The 15,422-nt window shown below is 37.2% G+C and overlaps 1 protein-coding gene across 16 annotated transcripts in view; it reads left to right on the top strand.

Moving 5' to 3' along the window:
* Positions 1-15,422, top strand: part of Aig1 (androgen induced 1) — a 237,461-nt gene that overhangs the window by 77,819 nt on the left and 144,220 nt on the right. For all 16 annotated transcript variants that reach the window (XR_005733018.2, XM_078018994.1, XM_078018993.1 and 13 more), the window contains one exon: positions 6,982-7,083. Coding sequence is in view for 15 of the 16 variants with exons in the window: in XM_078018994.1 (XP_077875120.1) it covers positions 6,982-7,083 (102 nt within the window). In the remaining variant the exon portion in view is untranslated. The remainder of the gene's footprint in view (positions 1-6,981; positions 7,084-15,422) is intronic.

Genomic DNA, 15,422 nt, shown 5'->3' with positions numbered 1-15,422 from the left:
ACATGACTTAGTCAGTGGAGATAATTAAGGACCTAACTGTAGATAAATATGGATAGATTATAGCTCTACCAAAAAGGTGGTAACTGAAAGTCGCGGGGCGGGGGGGAGGAATAACATCAACATGTGCTTTAGAAACTCTTTTCATGGAGATGCTGGTTTTAAGGTAATTTGGGCAAAATGCATAGCATAAAAAATATAACAGAGTCATAATTATAAGGAGTGGAATTCCACATCACATTTCTAGAAAGCAGTTCTAGAAGCTTGCTGTACTCTGGAACAAAAATCACTGACATTTTAGAGAGTCCTGTGCTTTACTCTGCATTTCTAAATTTGAGAGTGTTGTTGAGGGAGAGAAGCCAGGAGGAGACAACGTAGGGACTCAAAATCTCCCCAATATGAAGGTGACAGGATTAGGGTCACAGCAAAGTGAGACATTCATTGTGCATAAGGGCCATCAGAACAGAGCAGGTCACACAAACACAACATTCTCATGCTTGTGCTTCCTGTTTGGAAAGAGGAGTTGCAATTGGAGGCATCTCTAAAGATGGCCTCAGAGCCACAGCACACATGTGGAAAGAACAAATATGAGAAAGAAACTCCCTAAACAAGGTGACAACTCTCCACTCCAAATTTGAATGTTTTTCCTATGAGCGTTTGATTATTTGAGTGCCAAAATAGCAAAAGGGAAAGCAATTTCATAAAATCATATCTGAATGCTGAAGCTGAAGTTTTTAAAGATATATTTCTTTTTCTCCCCTCTCCTTCTCTCTTTGGATGTCTGACATCATGCAACTTGGCCCTTATAAATGAGTATTTCTCTACAACATCCTTTGCATTTTAATTGGCTTTTCTAAATTAAAGAAAAAAACATAATCAGGAAAGTTTCTTAGAAGTGTGCTAAAGCTGAAGTTTAGGCTTCTGTCAGCTATCATATGAGAAACTGCTTTTAAAAAAAGGCAAACTGTGTGTCCAGAGTTTTTGTTGTTTGGCATTAGTTTCCAGTCATTCTAGGGGTATGGATGGGGCATTGATGTTAGCTGTCACTCAAGTACGTTTTCTTGAAACCTGAAGGACTGGAAAGTAACTGTGTTCCTTCTGTTCTTCGTTCAAATACAGTATTCTGGTCCTGGAAGCCAAGAAGCAGCAGCTGTGCCATGGGGCATAGCTGGCCATTCATCCTGGCCAGAGAAGCAACTTCTTTACAGTGTCAGAACGTTCTAGTATCACTTAGCCTGTCCACGTGAAACTATTTCTGTTTCATATTCATGCCCTGGTAGTAGAGTTCAAACCTATTTTGGGTTTGCTGATGACCATACTATTAAGAGGAGATCAGCATAGGAAGCCAAGAAACTATCATCTGTTCTGTGTTTATATGTAAAAAAAAAAAATTGTTTATGAGACCTAACTCAGTTAGCTGTGCCTCTTGTCCTTCTAGTCTCATCCCCAGAAAGGTGACTCACACTTCCTTGGAAATCACTTCACTTTGAATAATCTTTATAATTCCTTCATGATACAGGTTGAAGTATTGGCTGAAATTCCAGTGTTGAGCAGTGACCCCATGGTGCTTTAGGGATGCCATGAAGGGCCACTGGAGGTGAACAGAAAGTAGCTCCCAACACTGTTGTGCTGGTAAAGAATACCTGGTGCTCCAGGGGAAGCATACCTGATGGATAGCATTTTCCAATTTCCACAGTGAAATATTAAGAACAACTTTATAGATTCAAACACTTAGATGAGAGCTGGAGATTCAACCCAGTATTCGAGAAACACAGTTATTTTCATTAGCATGCACAAGGCCTTGGGTCCTTCCCCAGCACCAAACCAAAAATAAAACAAAAATAGCAAAAAAGAAAACTTTGATAAAATGGAGGAATTCCACAAAAGATGAAGATTTCTAAAATCAATTAAGAACAATTAAAAAGCTTCAATAGTCCTATTCATTAAAGAAAATCACTTCATGATTAAATTTGCGTATAAGAAAAGTTGTGAGAGATTTACTAGAGATGTCTATCACTTGGATAAAAAAAAAATACTGGTTTTGCACAAAGTCCTTCAGAAAAGAGAGAAAACACTTTCAGCTTGCTTTTTGAGGTTAGCAATTTCCTGTTACCAAAATCGGATGAAGACATCATGAGAAAAGAAAATTATAGATCAGTATACTTCATGAATAGAGGATAAAAAATATCCTTAACAAAATAGCAAATCAAATCCAGCAGCATACATACATAAATTATAATACGTGATGATCGAGGATGAAAAGTTGTCTTAACGTGCAGAATAAGTTGATATGATTCTTCATATTAACAGAGTTAGGAAGAAAAATTATATGATCATCTCAAGGTAGGCAATAAAACCATTTGAAAAAATATAGTACTTATGATAAGTGTGTGTGTGTGTGTGTGTGTGTGTGTGTGTGTGTGTGTGTGTGTATAGATGTATCTCCCAAGTAAATTGACAACAGAAGAGGTCTTCTCAACTTGATAAGAGGTACCAAAGAAGACTATGCAACTAATACCAAACTTCAATGTTGAAAGACTGAATAGTTTCCCTACACTAGGGAAGAAGGCAAGGAAGGATGCTCATTCTAGATCACTCTATCCAACATTGTGTCAAAGATCTTAGGTAGCACAATTAAAAGGGAAAGAAAGTAAAAGACATACAAATTGTAAGAAATGAAGGAAAACTGTTCTTATTTGCTTCTTATGTAGAAATGAAAATCCAAAATAGCTACTAGAACTAGCAAGTGAATTTAGCCAAAGTAAAGAAACAATGACAATATTCAAAAACATGCTGTATTTTTATAGACTAACAACAAAAAAAAATGTCAAAAATGTAATACGTTGTACAATAACCTCACAAAACATAAAATACTTAGGGATGGATTCCACAAAATATGTGAATATCTGTACACTGAAAACTACAAACATTGCTGAGAGAAATTAAAAGGAGGCCTCAGTAAATGGAGAAATAAATTGTGTGCATGGGTTGGGAGACTCCATGTGAAGACATCAGTTCTCAAATAGTCACAGTGAGAATTCTAGCAGGATATTTGTAGAAACTAACAAGCTGAGATTCTGAAAGTTAAATGGAACTTTGGAACTGCAAAGGACTTAAAACAGTCAAAACAATTGTGGAAAGAAGAACAGAGTGGGAGCCTGTGTGATCAGGATTGTAACATGGCTCCAGGATTCTGCCCTGCTCTGCTGCAAGGGCAGTATAATCTCCTGGCTTTGTGTGGAGGAGGGGACTGAACAGGATGGAATTTTGTTCTCATGAGTGGGTGATGTTATATAGCAGAGGTGAAGGGATTTCCACCAATGGCTCTGCAGGACTGCATGGCTTCGTGGTTATGTGTGAATACCCGGATTAAACATGAAACTTTGGTGCTTAGCCTCCAGAAACAGACATGTCTTAACCCCCTTTCAGATCAAGGTAAATACACATTTATTACAAAGTCCACCCTGGGTTCATAACCAGAGGAGGAGGCACCGTGAGTCATACTTGTGTGTGTTTGGGGAGGGAATTCCAGAGTCATGGTTACCTGGGTGTGGCCTAGAAGGGAGGAATGTAGTCTCTGGGTAAAGAGGCCTCCAGACCTGGGATCTCCTCATTCCATGGGAAGGCAGGAGGCACAAGGTGGCTGGAAAGGGCCTCACTAAGCAAAATATCTCAAACTTTTATGTGCACATGGATGACCTCAGGATCTTATTAAAATTTAGGATCAGAACCTAACAGAGTGAGAACTGGTCTTCTGCATATAGGAACAAACTCTCAGGTGACATGGGTGCTGTTGATCGATACTGTGAGGAGCCAGGCTATAAAGCCTGGGTCCAAGTCTAAGGGTAGAACCACTATGCAACCTAGTAGAACACCCTGGCATTAAGGCATGAAATCAGCCCTGATGGATTGATTTCACTCAGATTTGCCAAATCTATACAACAAGAGGAGAGTAAAAATAGGAAGGACTATCATTAGTTGAATGTCCACTGTGTTTCAATAGAAGGTGATTGATGTATGTCACTGGGAACTACTCCTTCCTAAGTAACAGCTTAGAAACACTGCTCAGTCACTGAAAGATGTTCTTTCTGATTTTATAGCATTCTCATTTCAGACCTTCTGTCTCTGAGAGTTACCCAGTTCACAGCACTGGGAAATTCCCAGGATCCTCTTTCTAAATCCACTTTTTAAAATATCTTACGATAGCTCTGGACAGTATTCTGTTGGTTCCTCTACAAAACCATCCCACTAACCTCAGATGTAGTATCCTGATCCTTGACAGTCTTTCTTTAAATATCTTACTGGCTTCCTAGCACATTATCCACAGCAGTGCTCCAGATCATTTTCAGTCTGTGCTCAGCATATTTCCAACTGGCAGCAAAAGTGCCTCATCTCACTTTAAAGAGGAAAGAGTACTTGGTCCTAATCACTTTCTTCTGGGTATTGCTTGTGGATAATTCCCTAACTTCCTCTCTCCTTTGACTCTGATCTTAGCCACTCTAAATATTGTCCAGATCTCCTGTTTTGTTTTGTTTTGTTTTGTTTTAATTGTGCCTACTTTACTTTATCCCCTACTAAAGGCCTCTTTCCCCTTGCCTACTGTGACTGGGATCCCTGACTCCACTGACTCTGCTTGCCCCTACCTTGATCTCTGGTAATCCAGACTTCACCAAAGTATTCAGATCATTCAAAGAAAAAAATTTACATGCTTTACAATTAATTGTCACATGCCTATGTGTGTGTGTGTGTGTGTGTGTGTGTGTAGTTCCTTAATAAATCCTTTCTTCACAAAATACAAATAAACTAAGTGAACAGTAGATTCTGTCTATATTAGCACCCAAATTAGCGGGATTAAAATCATTGAAGTTATAGTGAGGTTTCATTCCATTTATGATATGTGAATCCTTACACACAAACAAATGTTACTAAAGTGAAAAGAAAAACCTTAATTTCTCTATTTGTTGAAAGGAAAAAATACAATAATTTGTGTTCCAGCCTGCTATAAGGAGATTATACTGAGAGGTAATGTGATAAACACTTAAAGTAACTATCAAATATGTACCTTACAAGTGCAGTCAGCATGGATACTCAGTATATATGAAATTTGAAGTAAATAATTCTAAATTCAAAACTATTTATTGTACTTGAAAAGTTTTGGTAGTTAGCATTAAGCAAACAATAGATTTTTTTTCTTTTTTAAAAAAATCTTGTGCATTTATAAACTACAGTGAAAAAAAGCAAGATAGGGATCAATCTGGTATTAAAGCAATGTAATTAATATACAGTTGCCTGTTTTTAAAAACATTTTTAATTTCTTTTAATTAGTTATACATGATAGTAGAATGCATTTATGCATTTTGATATATTATACCCCCTAGATGGAGTATAATTTCTACTTTTTCTGATTGTACATGTTGTAGAAACACATTGGTCAAGCAGTCATACACACACACACACAAAGTAATAATGTCTGTTTTATTCTACTATTCTTCCTTTCCCACTTCCTCTCCCCTCCCCTCCCTTCTCTCCCCTCTATCTAATCTAAGGTAACTCTGTTTTTCCGTAGTGCATTCACATAGTAGAAAAAACATTCGACCTTTGGTTTTGTGGGATTGGCTTATTTTGCTTAGCATGATATTCTCCAACTCCATCAATTTAGTGACAAATGCCATAATTTCATTCTTCTTTAAAGCTGAGTAATATTACATTGAAAAAAAAAATATATATATATATATATACCATATTCTCTTTATCCATTCATCTATTGAAGGACACTTAGGTTGGTACTATTGCCTATTGAATTAATGATCATCCATTATATTTTATAAAATAATGAATGTTCCACTTAAATGTGAAAGGTGATTTTTTTTTGTGTGTGTGTCCTGGCTAAGACTACCCATATCATAACTCACAGTGGGAAAACTTTGGGACTCTTCTGAGTGCTAGTCTGAGCATCAGGTGTAACAAAGTGTTTTATTAAAAATGGCACTATAATATTTATTGTTTGTATTAATAAAATGTGAGAGCATTAATAACTAGAAAATGAAATAAAAACTTTTGTTTAATATTCATGCTGCATTATTTTCATTTTGAAGTATCTTTTTTATTTTGAGAACATTATATAAACACTGTGATGCTTCTAGACTGTCTCCCTTTTCCTATTTTTTACTCTATTTTTTGACATTTATAAAAGCATGTACTTTTTCTTTTAAATTCTATGCTGAAGGTTAAGACCATGGGCCACTTATTTCTTTATTTTATCTGAATTTTTTTTCTCCCTATTAGTTCAAAGAATAGTAAAAACATAAATCTAGTATTCTACTCTCTTTCAATGATTACGTTGCTAATGGGCCAAAACAAACTTCTGAAACGCAGATGAACTTCTTAGTTATTCCAAGAGAACCCGGAATCTTCCTTTGCCCTCCACATACTCTGCTTTTCAGCACAGCTAAAGCCCTTGCTGAGGCTGTATAAATTAATACATTTGCTGGAAATGTGACTTTGGGACATTTTATAAGCAGCGGTTTCAGTGCTGTTAGTGGTGGAATGGAAACTTGAGAAGGTGAAGATTAATTTAAACCACATGATGGGTTCAAGGAAAAGGGACGAAGGCTACAGCTTCTTGAATGTGTGCTAGCTCTGTAAAGTGGGGAATGGGATCCGAGAAAACCACCAGCGAACTTTTAAACCCTCTTGAGAGGAATCATACCAGCTCAGTTAGCCCTGAAATGGTGCTGCTCCTGACGACAGGCCTCTTTCCTCTCCCTCTTGCTCTGCCTTAGAGAACACAGTTGGGAGTCCTAAGAGAGAGGAGGCACCCCAACTGTCACCACGAACTGACCCATGTTTACAGCCATGAGCTGGTTTATTCTCTGACTTTTAGCATCAGTTTCAAATTCTGTTGGGTTCTTTTAACAACAGATAATTAACAGACTGTATGTTGTAGACAGTTAATGAACTCAAAATATTTCTTTTCCTTTTCAGTTCGTCGTATCAGTGTTCTGGACCATCTATGCCTGTGACAGAGAGATGATATACCCAAAGTTGCTTGATAATTTTATCCCAGGGTGGTTGAATCACGGAATGGTGAGTAGATTAAGACAACTGGCTTCCTTTGACTGAAAAGAATCTGTTCTAGAAAATAAAAATTTTCTAATATCAGAAAATAATAATGAGAGATTATCATTAGAGGAGAGCACCACATGTAAATTTCAAAATGTTCCATCATGGAATTGAGTCATTGTCTAGACTATGGAGTAGATTGATTTCCACCTACACAATCATCAGTCCTCTGCTCCAACTCCACCTCACAACCCAGGGATTGTGCTGGAAGCAACTGTTGTGCATGGACAGTTGCCCCCAGAAGAACAGCAAGACTGTTATTTCCCTGGGAAAATCGTTGTCGGCCCCTGGAGGTGTCCAGGCAGGAGCTTCTTTGCTTCATCAAGTCCTGCCCTTCCTGGCTTGTTGGCCCTGGGCTGTTCCTTTCTGTGCATCTTTCTGATGCTCTAGCTGTGGTGTTCCCTTCACTCGTTTCCAATAGATTACTTTGAAATGTTTGCACACCACTTTACAAAATTTGAAGACATATTTTCTGCAGAGATATTTTGTGTCACCCTCCTTTTCTGCTTCTGGAATGGAGTACTGTTGGGTTATTAGCTATGAAACGTGTATTTTAGTTACAGCAATTTTTAAAATAGGTCCTAGGGAGTTCCTCTTGAAAAGGGCAACCCATCACAGAAATTACAGGGGAATGAAGAGCTAGAAATCATGAGTCCTAGATCTAAAATAACTGTTTCCCTTCTGCCTCCAATTTCAGTACTTTTTAAGAAAAGTGGTGTGTACTGACAAACACTAGCATACTGAGGGCCCTGGAGCCAACCTTTCTTAGGCCAGCCCATCGAAAGTGGCACATGTCAGGGAACTGAAATTTTCTTTGCGATCAATTGGAGCCACACTGTTGACAGATTACCTTGGTATCTGAGCTAATTTCAAACAACATAAGCTACTCTTATGGGTTCAAGTTAACCACCTAAAGTGCTCAATAGTGTTACTCTGCCTCTTTTCAACATTTTACTCTTCTCAGAGGTGAAAAGCCTTTTCATAGCTCCGTGCTTTTGCAACCTGCCCCAGGTACCCCTCTTATTATTCCGTGGTACACTCTAGCTCATCTAGCTGCCATCATTACAGACTTCCTTAAGAAGTCTTTGCTAACTCTCCTTGCAAAGTTTGCTGTTCCCTTATTTGTGCTTGCATACCACTTCCCTGTCTCTGTTATGCACATCCTCACCCCCTTAAAAATGTCAAGCTCCTAGTATAAAGCAACAGCCTTTGAATTCTCAGCACTGTGCCCAGGGGCTTGGCATATGGTGGGATCAATACATATGTACTATACCGGCGAATGAATTCAGCATAACCAGTTTCTATAATTCTTTGCTTATCAATACCAATATGTACAATTTTTGGAGTCTCTTCTGTCACCCCTCATTCCACGGTCATTGCACCATTTAGTGTTCAGACTGACACTGTGAACACAGAATTATTATCTAATTTACAAATAAAAACACTGAGGCTCAAAGAAGCTATATAATTTGTCCCAAAACAATAAGCTTAGGGTGGGAGAAATGGGGTCTGAGCCAAGGCCTGTCTGGCCTGGAGTGTGTGTTCCTTCTACTAGTTTATATTTTGTCTCAACAAGCAAAACATTAATCGATTCTTAGAAATTATTACTTCATGTAGCTTTTACAACTATGTCTCAAGAAAATACAGGAGAAACACTTTTGGGATATTTTGAAGCTTGTTTTCAAAGCAGCATAGTTCAGCTTTCTAAGATAAACCACTTGACACTTTCTTTGCTTTTCTTCATGTTCCAATTCACGGTTCCAGAATTACTGAAAAACAAGTTGCATAGGGTGAGAGAGGTATTTTTGTTGTTGTTGTTGTTCTTTTTAGTTACACATGACAGTAGAATTCATTTTGATATAATTACACAAACATAGAATGTATCTTATTCTAATTATGACCCCATTTTTTTGGATATACATGATGGTAGGACACACTATGGTGTATTCATATATGTACATAGGAAAATTATTTCAGATTCATTCCACTGTCTTTCCTTTTCCTATCCCCCATCTCTTCCCTTCATTCCCTTTTGTCTAATCTACTGAATATTTGTTAATTCCCCCTCACCCTTTATTGTAGGTTACCTTTCACTTAGTGAAAAAATTGCACCTTGGTTTCCCGAGACTGGTTTATTTCACTTAGCATGATAGTCTCCAGATCTATCCATTTACTAACAAATACCATAAAGGCATTCTTCTTTATGGCTGAGTAATATTCTATTGTGTGTCTATACCACATTTTCTTTATCCATTCATCTGTTGAAGGGCACCCAGGATGGTTCCATATCTTAGGTATTGTGAATTCAGCTGCTGTAAACATTGATGTGGCTGTATCACTATGGTATACTGATTTAAAATCCTTTGGATATATATACAGAGTAGTAGGATAGCTGAGTCAAATTGTGGTTCCATTCCTAGTTTTTTGAGGAATCTCCATACTGCTTTACAGAGTGGTTGCCTCAGTTTGTAGTCCCACCAGCAATGTATGAATATACCTTTCCCCCCACATTTTTGCCAGCATGTATTGTTACTTGTATTCTTGATAATTGCCCTTCTGACTGGAATAAGATGGAATCTTAATGTAATTTTAATTTGTATTTCTCTAGTTGCTAGAGATGTTGAACACATTTTCATATATTTGGCTGACCATTTGTATTTCTTCTGAGAAGTGTGTGTTCAGTTCCTTTGGCATTTATTGATTGGGTTATTTGTTTTTTTGATGTTAAGTTTTTTGAGTTCTTTATATATCCTGGAGATTAACACCCTATCTGAGGTGCAGGTGGCAAAAATTTTCTCCCATTCTATAGTCTCTCTTCATTTCTTGATTGTTTCTTTTGCTGTGAAAATGCTTTTAGTTTGATGCCATCCCTTTTGTTGATTCTTGATTTTACTTCTTGCACTTTGGAAGTCTTTTAAGGAAGTCAGTTCCTGAGCCAATATGTTCTACATTTTCTTCTATTTTGTGCAGGGTTTCTGGCTTAATTTCTGGGTCTTTGATCCATTTTGAGTTGAGTTTTGCATAGGGTGAGAGATAGAGGTTCAGTTTCATTCTACTACATGTGGATTTCCAGTATTCCCAGCACCATTTGTTGAAGAGGCTATCTTTTCACCAATGTATGAAAGAGGCATTTTAAGAAAAAAATTTCAGGGCATTCATTAGTTCCAGAGTCTGAATTGCAGGTGAAGATGGGCTTTGCAAATCACCCCTCCAGATGTCAAACCAAAGCACATCATCATGTGCTCAAGAAGTGATATCTAGATAACTTTATTGTGTATCCCAAATGAATGAACTAGTAAAGGGAGACATCTGAAGCTGCTTACTGAATGCGAAATAATTCTGACATTGGAGTCTTAGCTGAGAACAACCAGGGAGGTCTCGTGTAATAGAAGCGCAGTCCTGGACATTTGGTCCATTGTTTATATACTTACACTGCACAAAATTACCTTCATGCTGGAGAAGAATCACAAAGTTGCAGATCCTTGTTCTTAATTTTTAATGTTGCAAACAAATGACCTGTTAAGCATGTATGTAGCCTTTGGAACTTGGACTTGACAGTCTTAATTTTCTCTTGAATCATTAATGGGTTAAAGTTTTTACTCTTGGAGATGAACACTACTTAGAAACATTAGGGAAATTGAGTGACACAAATATTTAGGAAAGAGAAAAGATAAATTAATTAACATGTCAAATCCTCTGAGATAATATGAGCTCAGTAGATTCTTTCACAATGAATTTTGTTTCCTAGCAGAGATGAATGGCTGTGTCCTTGCCTTTCTTCATGTTCCAATTCATGGTTTCAGAATTACTGACAAAAAGAAGTTGCACATGGAGACTGAGGAATATTTTGTAATATTAATTTACATTACTCAAATTTTGTATGTATGTTACTATAGATACAACCTGCATAAAGCATGATGCTGATTCTTTAGAAATTAGAAATTAAAACATGAACATTAAATGGGATCATAGATCATTTAATTTTTTGAAAAATATATCATCAGATTTTAAGTATTTTTCAACTTTGTTTCAATTCTAAAGTTTTAATAACTATCAATTATAATTTGTATTTGCTTTTTATTCTAAAATATGACTTTGAATATTTAATTTGAAAATAGTATTTTTAAATGTCTGAAAATAATTCAGTTGAATGGCTTTACACTTATTTTAATGTATATATTTTGATTAAAGCATTCAAATTATTCATATTTTGATAATGATTATATTTTTTTGATGGATCATTTAGATTATTACTCTCAGAGTGTTGGGAACCGCTCTGGACTGTACACACCTTAAAGTCCTGAGTAATGGAGAATGGAGCTGTTGTTGCAGCCTGCAATACATTGGGCCTTACCCCAACTTGGATAATGAGGTGTGGCTCCAGGGGTAGGCGTCACCTGGTGGGGCTGAGTTACACTCACCTTTTCATTTGTAATTCTACCCCTTTGCCCTTTTGGGGATAGAATATTCCATGGAACCTCCCCTTGTATGTCCACTATATAAGAATAAAGGATTCCAGTGGGTCACTCTTTCTTTCCACGGACCCCTAAGGTCGGAGAGCCATCCCGGATTTTGAACAGGTACTTCTGTGTGTTTGCATGCTTCTTTTGTCATTGTCTTAAATTATTGGAATAGTTAGATTTGTGAACCCAGCATAGATTGCCAACTAGGATAGATAGCAATATCCGAGGTCAAATTTTGTAATAATTTCTATTGTAACATCCATTGTACTTGGTGATTTTGCTGAAATGAGGCAAGAAAAAATTAAATTTTGTAACATTTATATTCATGTTTTATTAATTATTTTAATTTTCATATTTTCAATTTATAAATATCTCATGATTTGCTACTAATTACATCAGAAATTTTTCTAGTTTTTTTTGTGAACATATATCTGACAATATAGGAGGATAATGCATTTTATTGTTTAATTTGTAACTTTTCAATATTCCTGTAAATGGCTATGACTCTCTAGGCCTGCCTGCCTGTGTAGTGAATGGGTTAAGTACATGCTGTTTTTGGAGTCTTTAAGTATCACTCCAACACAGCTGTGGAAATCCCACTGGAAAGGCATATGAAATTAAAGGACTTCTACTCCCAGGTCCTAGAGATAGGAGGAATGGCGAATCAGGCCACTCAAAGTCCAAGTAGGAGGAGCATCCAGGGAGCAAGCTCAGTTAAGCAGGTTAATACCTTGTTAAGGGGCCAGGATGGAGGGGATTTCATTGTTATATTTAAATGTCACTGAGTCAGAGGGAGGGCAAAGAGGGGTACTCATGGCAGGGACCAGCCATATCACAAGAGTTATAGGTACTCACAGCTTATTTGTGGGGGATATTGAGGCATCGCTAAAATTTCACTTTTTCAAAATTTACAGTACACTGCCATTATCTGTTTAGATCTTTATAAAGAAAAGAATACCAAGAGAGTATATATCCTGTTCACATGCAGAATCACATCCACTCTTCGAAGATGCTAAACATAACTTCAAGGGATCTAAAGTAGAACCACAGAACTGAAACATAGAATATAAAATCATGGCACCATCTCAAAGAATGTCATCATCAGTCTAGTCTCGAATTCATAGCACACAACTACCAAATTCAGGCAAACAACAAGCCCAAGAAAACTCTCCGCATCTGAGATTCACAGGGCTTTCATTTTAATTTACACTACCATTGCCAGAAGTTGAGCAATTGTAAGTAAAGAAGGTGTCATTTGGTTCCATTCTGTTGTTTACTTTTTTTTCTCTCAATAATCAATCCTAAAGTGTATTTGAAGAAGAGAAGAGGCAATAGAAAGCCTTGTTGTATAATCTGCAGGCAAACAAACAAACAAACAAAAAACTCCACAGAATTTTAGTTTATTACAATTGAAAATCTAAACATATAAACATAGCACATTTAACTATAGCCAGTTCAATATCTAAAACCAAAAATTGTTCTATCCTTGCAGCTCTGTTTATCTTTGTGTTCCCAGCCATTCAATAGCACATGATGCCCATTAGACATTCACTAAGTGTTGGCAATTAAAAGGATGTTTGTGCATTTGCTTTTGATGGTTAGAAGAATGTCACATTTGCTTTCATATCCTTTAACCACTGATAGTCACCCAAAAAGTATAAAGAGGTAATATCAGCAAACAAATCAGTTTTTAAACTATATGGAGAACAGTTGTAGGAGACAGTTTTGCAAAGCCTGAAACACATGGGAGCTGAGCTTTGATTTAATCCAATCTAACAAATATTTATTGAAAACCTGAAATATGTACAGCACCCTGCTAGGCATTGTTGGGGTACAGGATGAGAAAAAGAAAAAAACATGATCACTTTTTAAAGGATGGAAATGGCATGTATGTGGTGTAGAAAGATAAATAGGAAAACAGTTCTGCAAGCCAACAGAGTAATTCCCAAAGGGCCATATTCATTCTGCAAGGGAGAAGCTATTGTTATTCTGGTCTGTTTCTTGGTTGTAGAAATAGAGCCCTGAACCTTTCTCTTCTGCTGATAAGAATTTTAAAGCATTGTCAGTGGAGTAAATATACATTAAAAGCAATAAATAACTATTTAAACTCTAGAAAGAGCATGGACTTTCAGTGATGCTAAATCAGGAAAAACCAACAATGAATGTTTCTGCTTATTGAAGACCTAATTAATGTTTATCAAGTCCTGTGAGAATGCAAAGCACAGCAGAAGGTTAAGACATTATTATTATTACCACAGATCTTAAAGCAGATGAGATCTTGATATTCTTGTAATCACAGCAGGAATTGTTCATTCCCCCATGTAATTTATGGGGAGAAAAAATAATAAGCCCCACCTCTCTTCATGCTTGATTTGTCAGTTGTTCTTGTTATATGTAACCAATCCTCAAGAGAACCTTAATTTAGGCAACTATTTATTCTGTTCAATATTATTTTGACATTTGGTAATTACGAAAGATTTTATACATCCGTCTTTTCCCCTAAGAGAAGACATTAAATGCTACTTGGATGATCTCTGGTTTTGCACGAAATCAGCTCTGATGCCATGTTTTTGGTAGATGGAGTGACTTTATGGACAGTTTCCAGCTCTGGATTACATGGATTGTGCACTTTATGACCCATGGAGTCTGTGTCACCCTAATGCTTGGATGCTTCATGAAATAAGCTGTTGGTTGAAAGAAAACCTCATAAACATTGCATAGGAAAAAAAAGAAAAATTGGGCTTTCTCAATTTTTCACATAGTGTGCTAAAGTAACCATGAGATATCTGGCAGTTTTCAAAATAAAAGAAACCTAAAGAGAGGTGAAAAATGTCTTAGGAACCCCTTTCTAGGATTCCCCCCCCCCCCCGCAAAACAAGTAAGACCCCAAAGATCAGGAACCAGGAGAGGAGCTGTACCACATGAGGCAGAGCCTTTCAGAAATGATGCATGGTGTTCTGCGTGTGAGCTGTGGTAGGTCAGAGTTGACGGATGACGGCTTCTCCCATTGTGAAATTTCAGTTGTGGTTGTTTGTTCAACCAAGTCCAATTCTCTTACATCAGATTTTGCAGATTTGAATTTTGACATGAAGATTTTTTTATTATTCTTTTTAAATCAGTCACAAATGTCAATGTATTCAATTGGAGTTGTAGTTAACTTCATTATTTTTATTTATCTCAACCCAACGGATTTTAAGTCAGAAAACAATGTATTTTAAGTTATTGTTTGAGAAGATTGTGAATAATTTTGTGAAATAGAGAAAGAAAACTAAAAAGATTGGGAGAGGCCAGGATGGGGAAGAGAGAAGAAGGAGGGGAAAGAGAAAAGGAAAAGGGGTGATGAAGAAAAGAGAGGGGCATAAGAAAGAGGATACAGGACAGGGCTGAGAAGAGGGAGATAGAGGACAAAGGAGTTTTATAAAGTCCGAGAATCAGCTGAGTGTTTTGGCTTGGGCCTGTCATCCCAGGTCCTCGGGAAGCAGAGGCAGGAGGATCACAAGTTTGAGACTAACCTCAGTAACTTAGCAAGACCCTTTGCTGAAATCAAAAATAAAAAGGGCTGGAGGTGTAGCTCAGGGGTACAGTACCCCTGGGTTCAATACTTAGTACTAAAAAAAAAAAAAAAAGTCCCAGAATAAAGAAGATAGAATGGCAAAGTCAGACCATCCACCCTCTCAGCTTCTTGAGGTTTGGGGATTAATGTTTTTCTCTTCAGCCCTGCAGCACCTGGCATAGCGCTGGGTATAACACAGGTACTCAGCAGCCATTTGATGAGTCAGTGGATATCAGTAGATCAAGCTGAACTCCTTGCAGTCCTTGCTGCTCTTTGAACCCACCAGG

Source organism: Ictidomys tridecemlineatus, chromosome 8 (assembly GCF_052094955.1).
Source record: "Ictidomys tridecemlineatus isolate mIctTri1 chromosome 8, mIctTri1.hap1, whole genome shotgun sequence".
Classification (NCBI taxonomy): domain Eukaryota; kingdom Metazoa; phylum Chordata; class Mammalia; order Rodentia; family Sciuridae; genus Ictidomys; species Ictidomys tridecemlineatus.
This window is presented reverse-complemented; position numbering and strand designations above follow the sequence as displayed.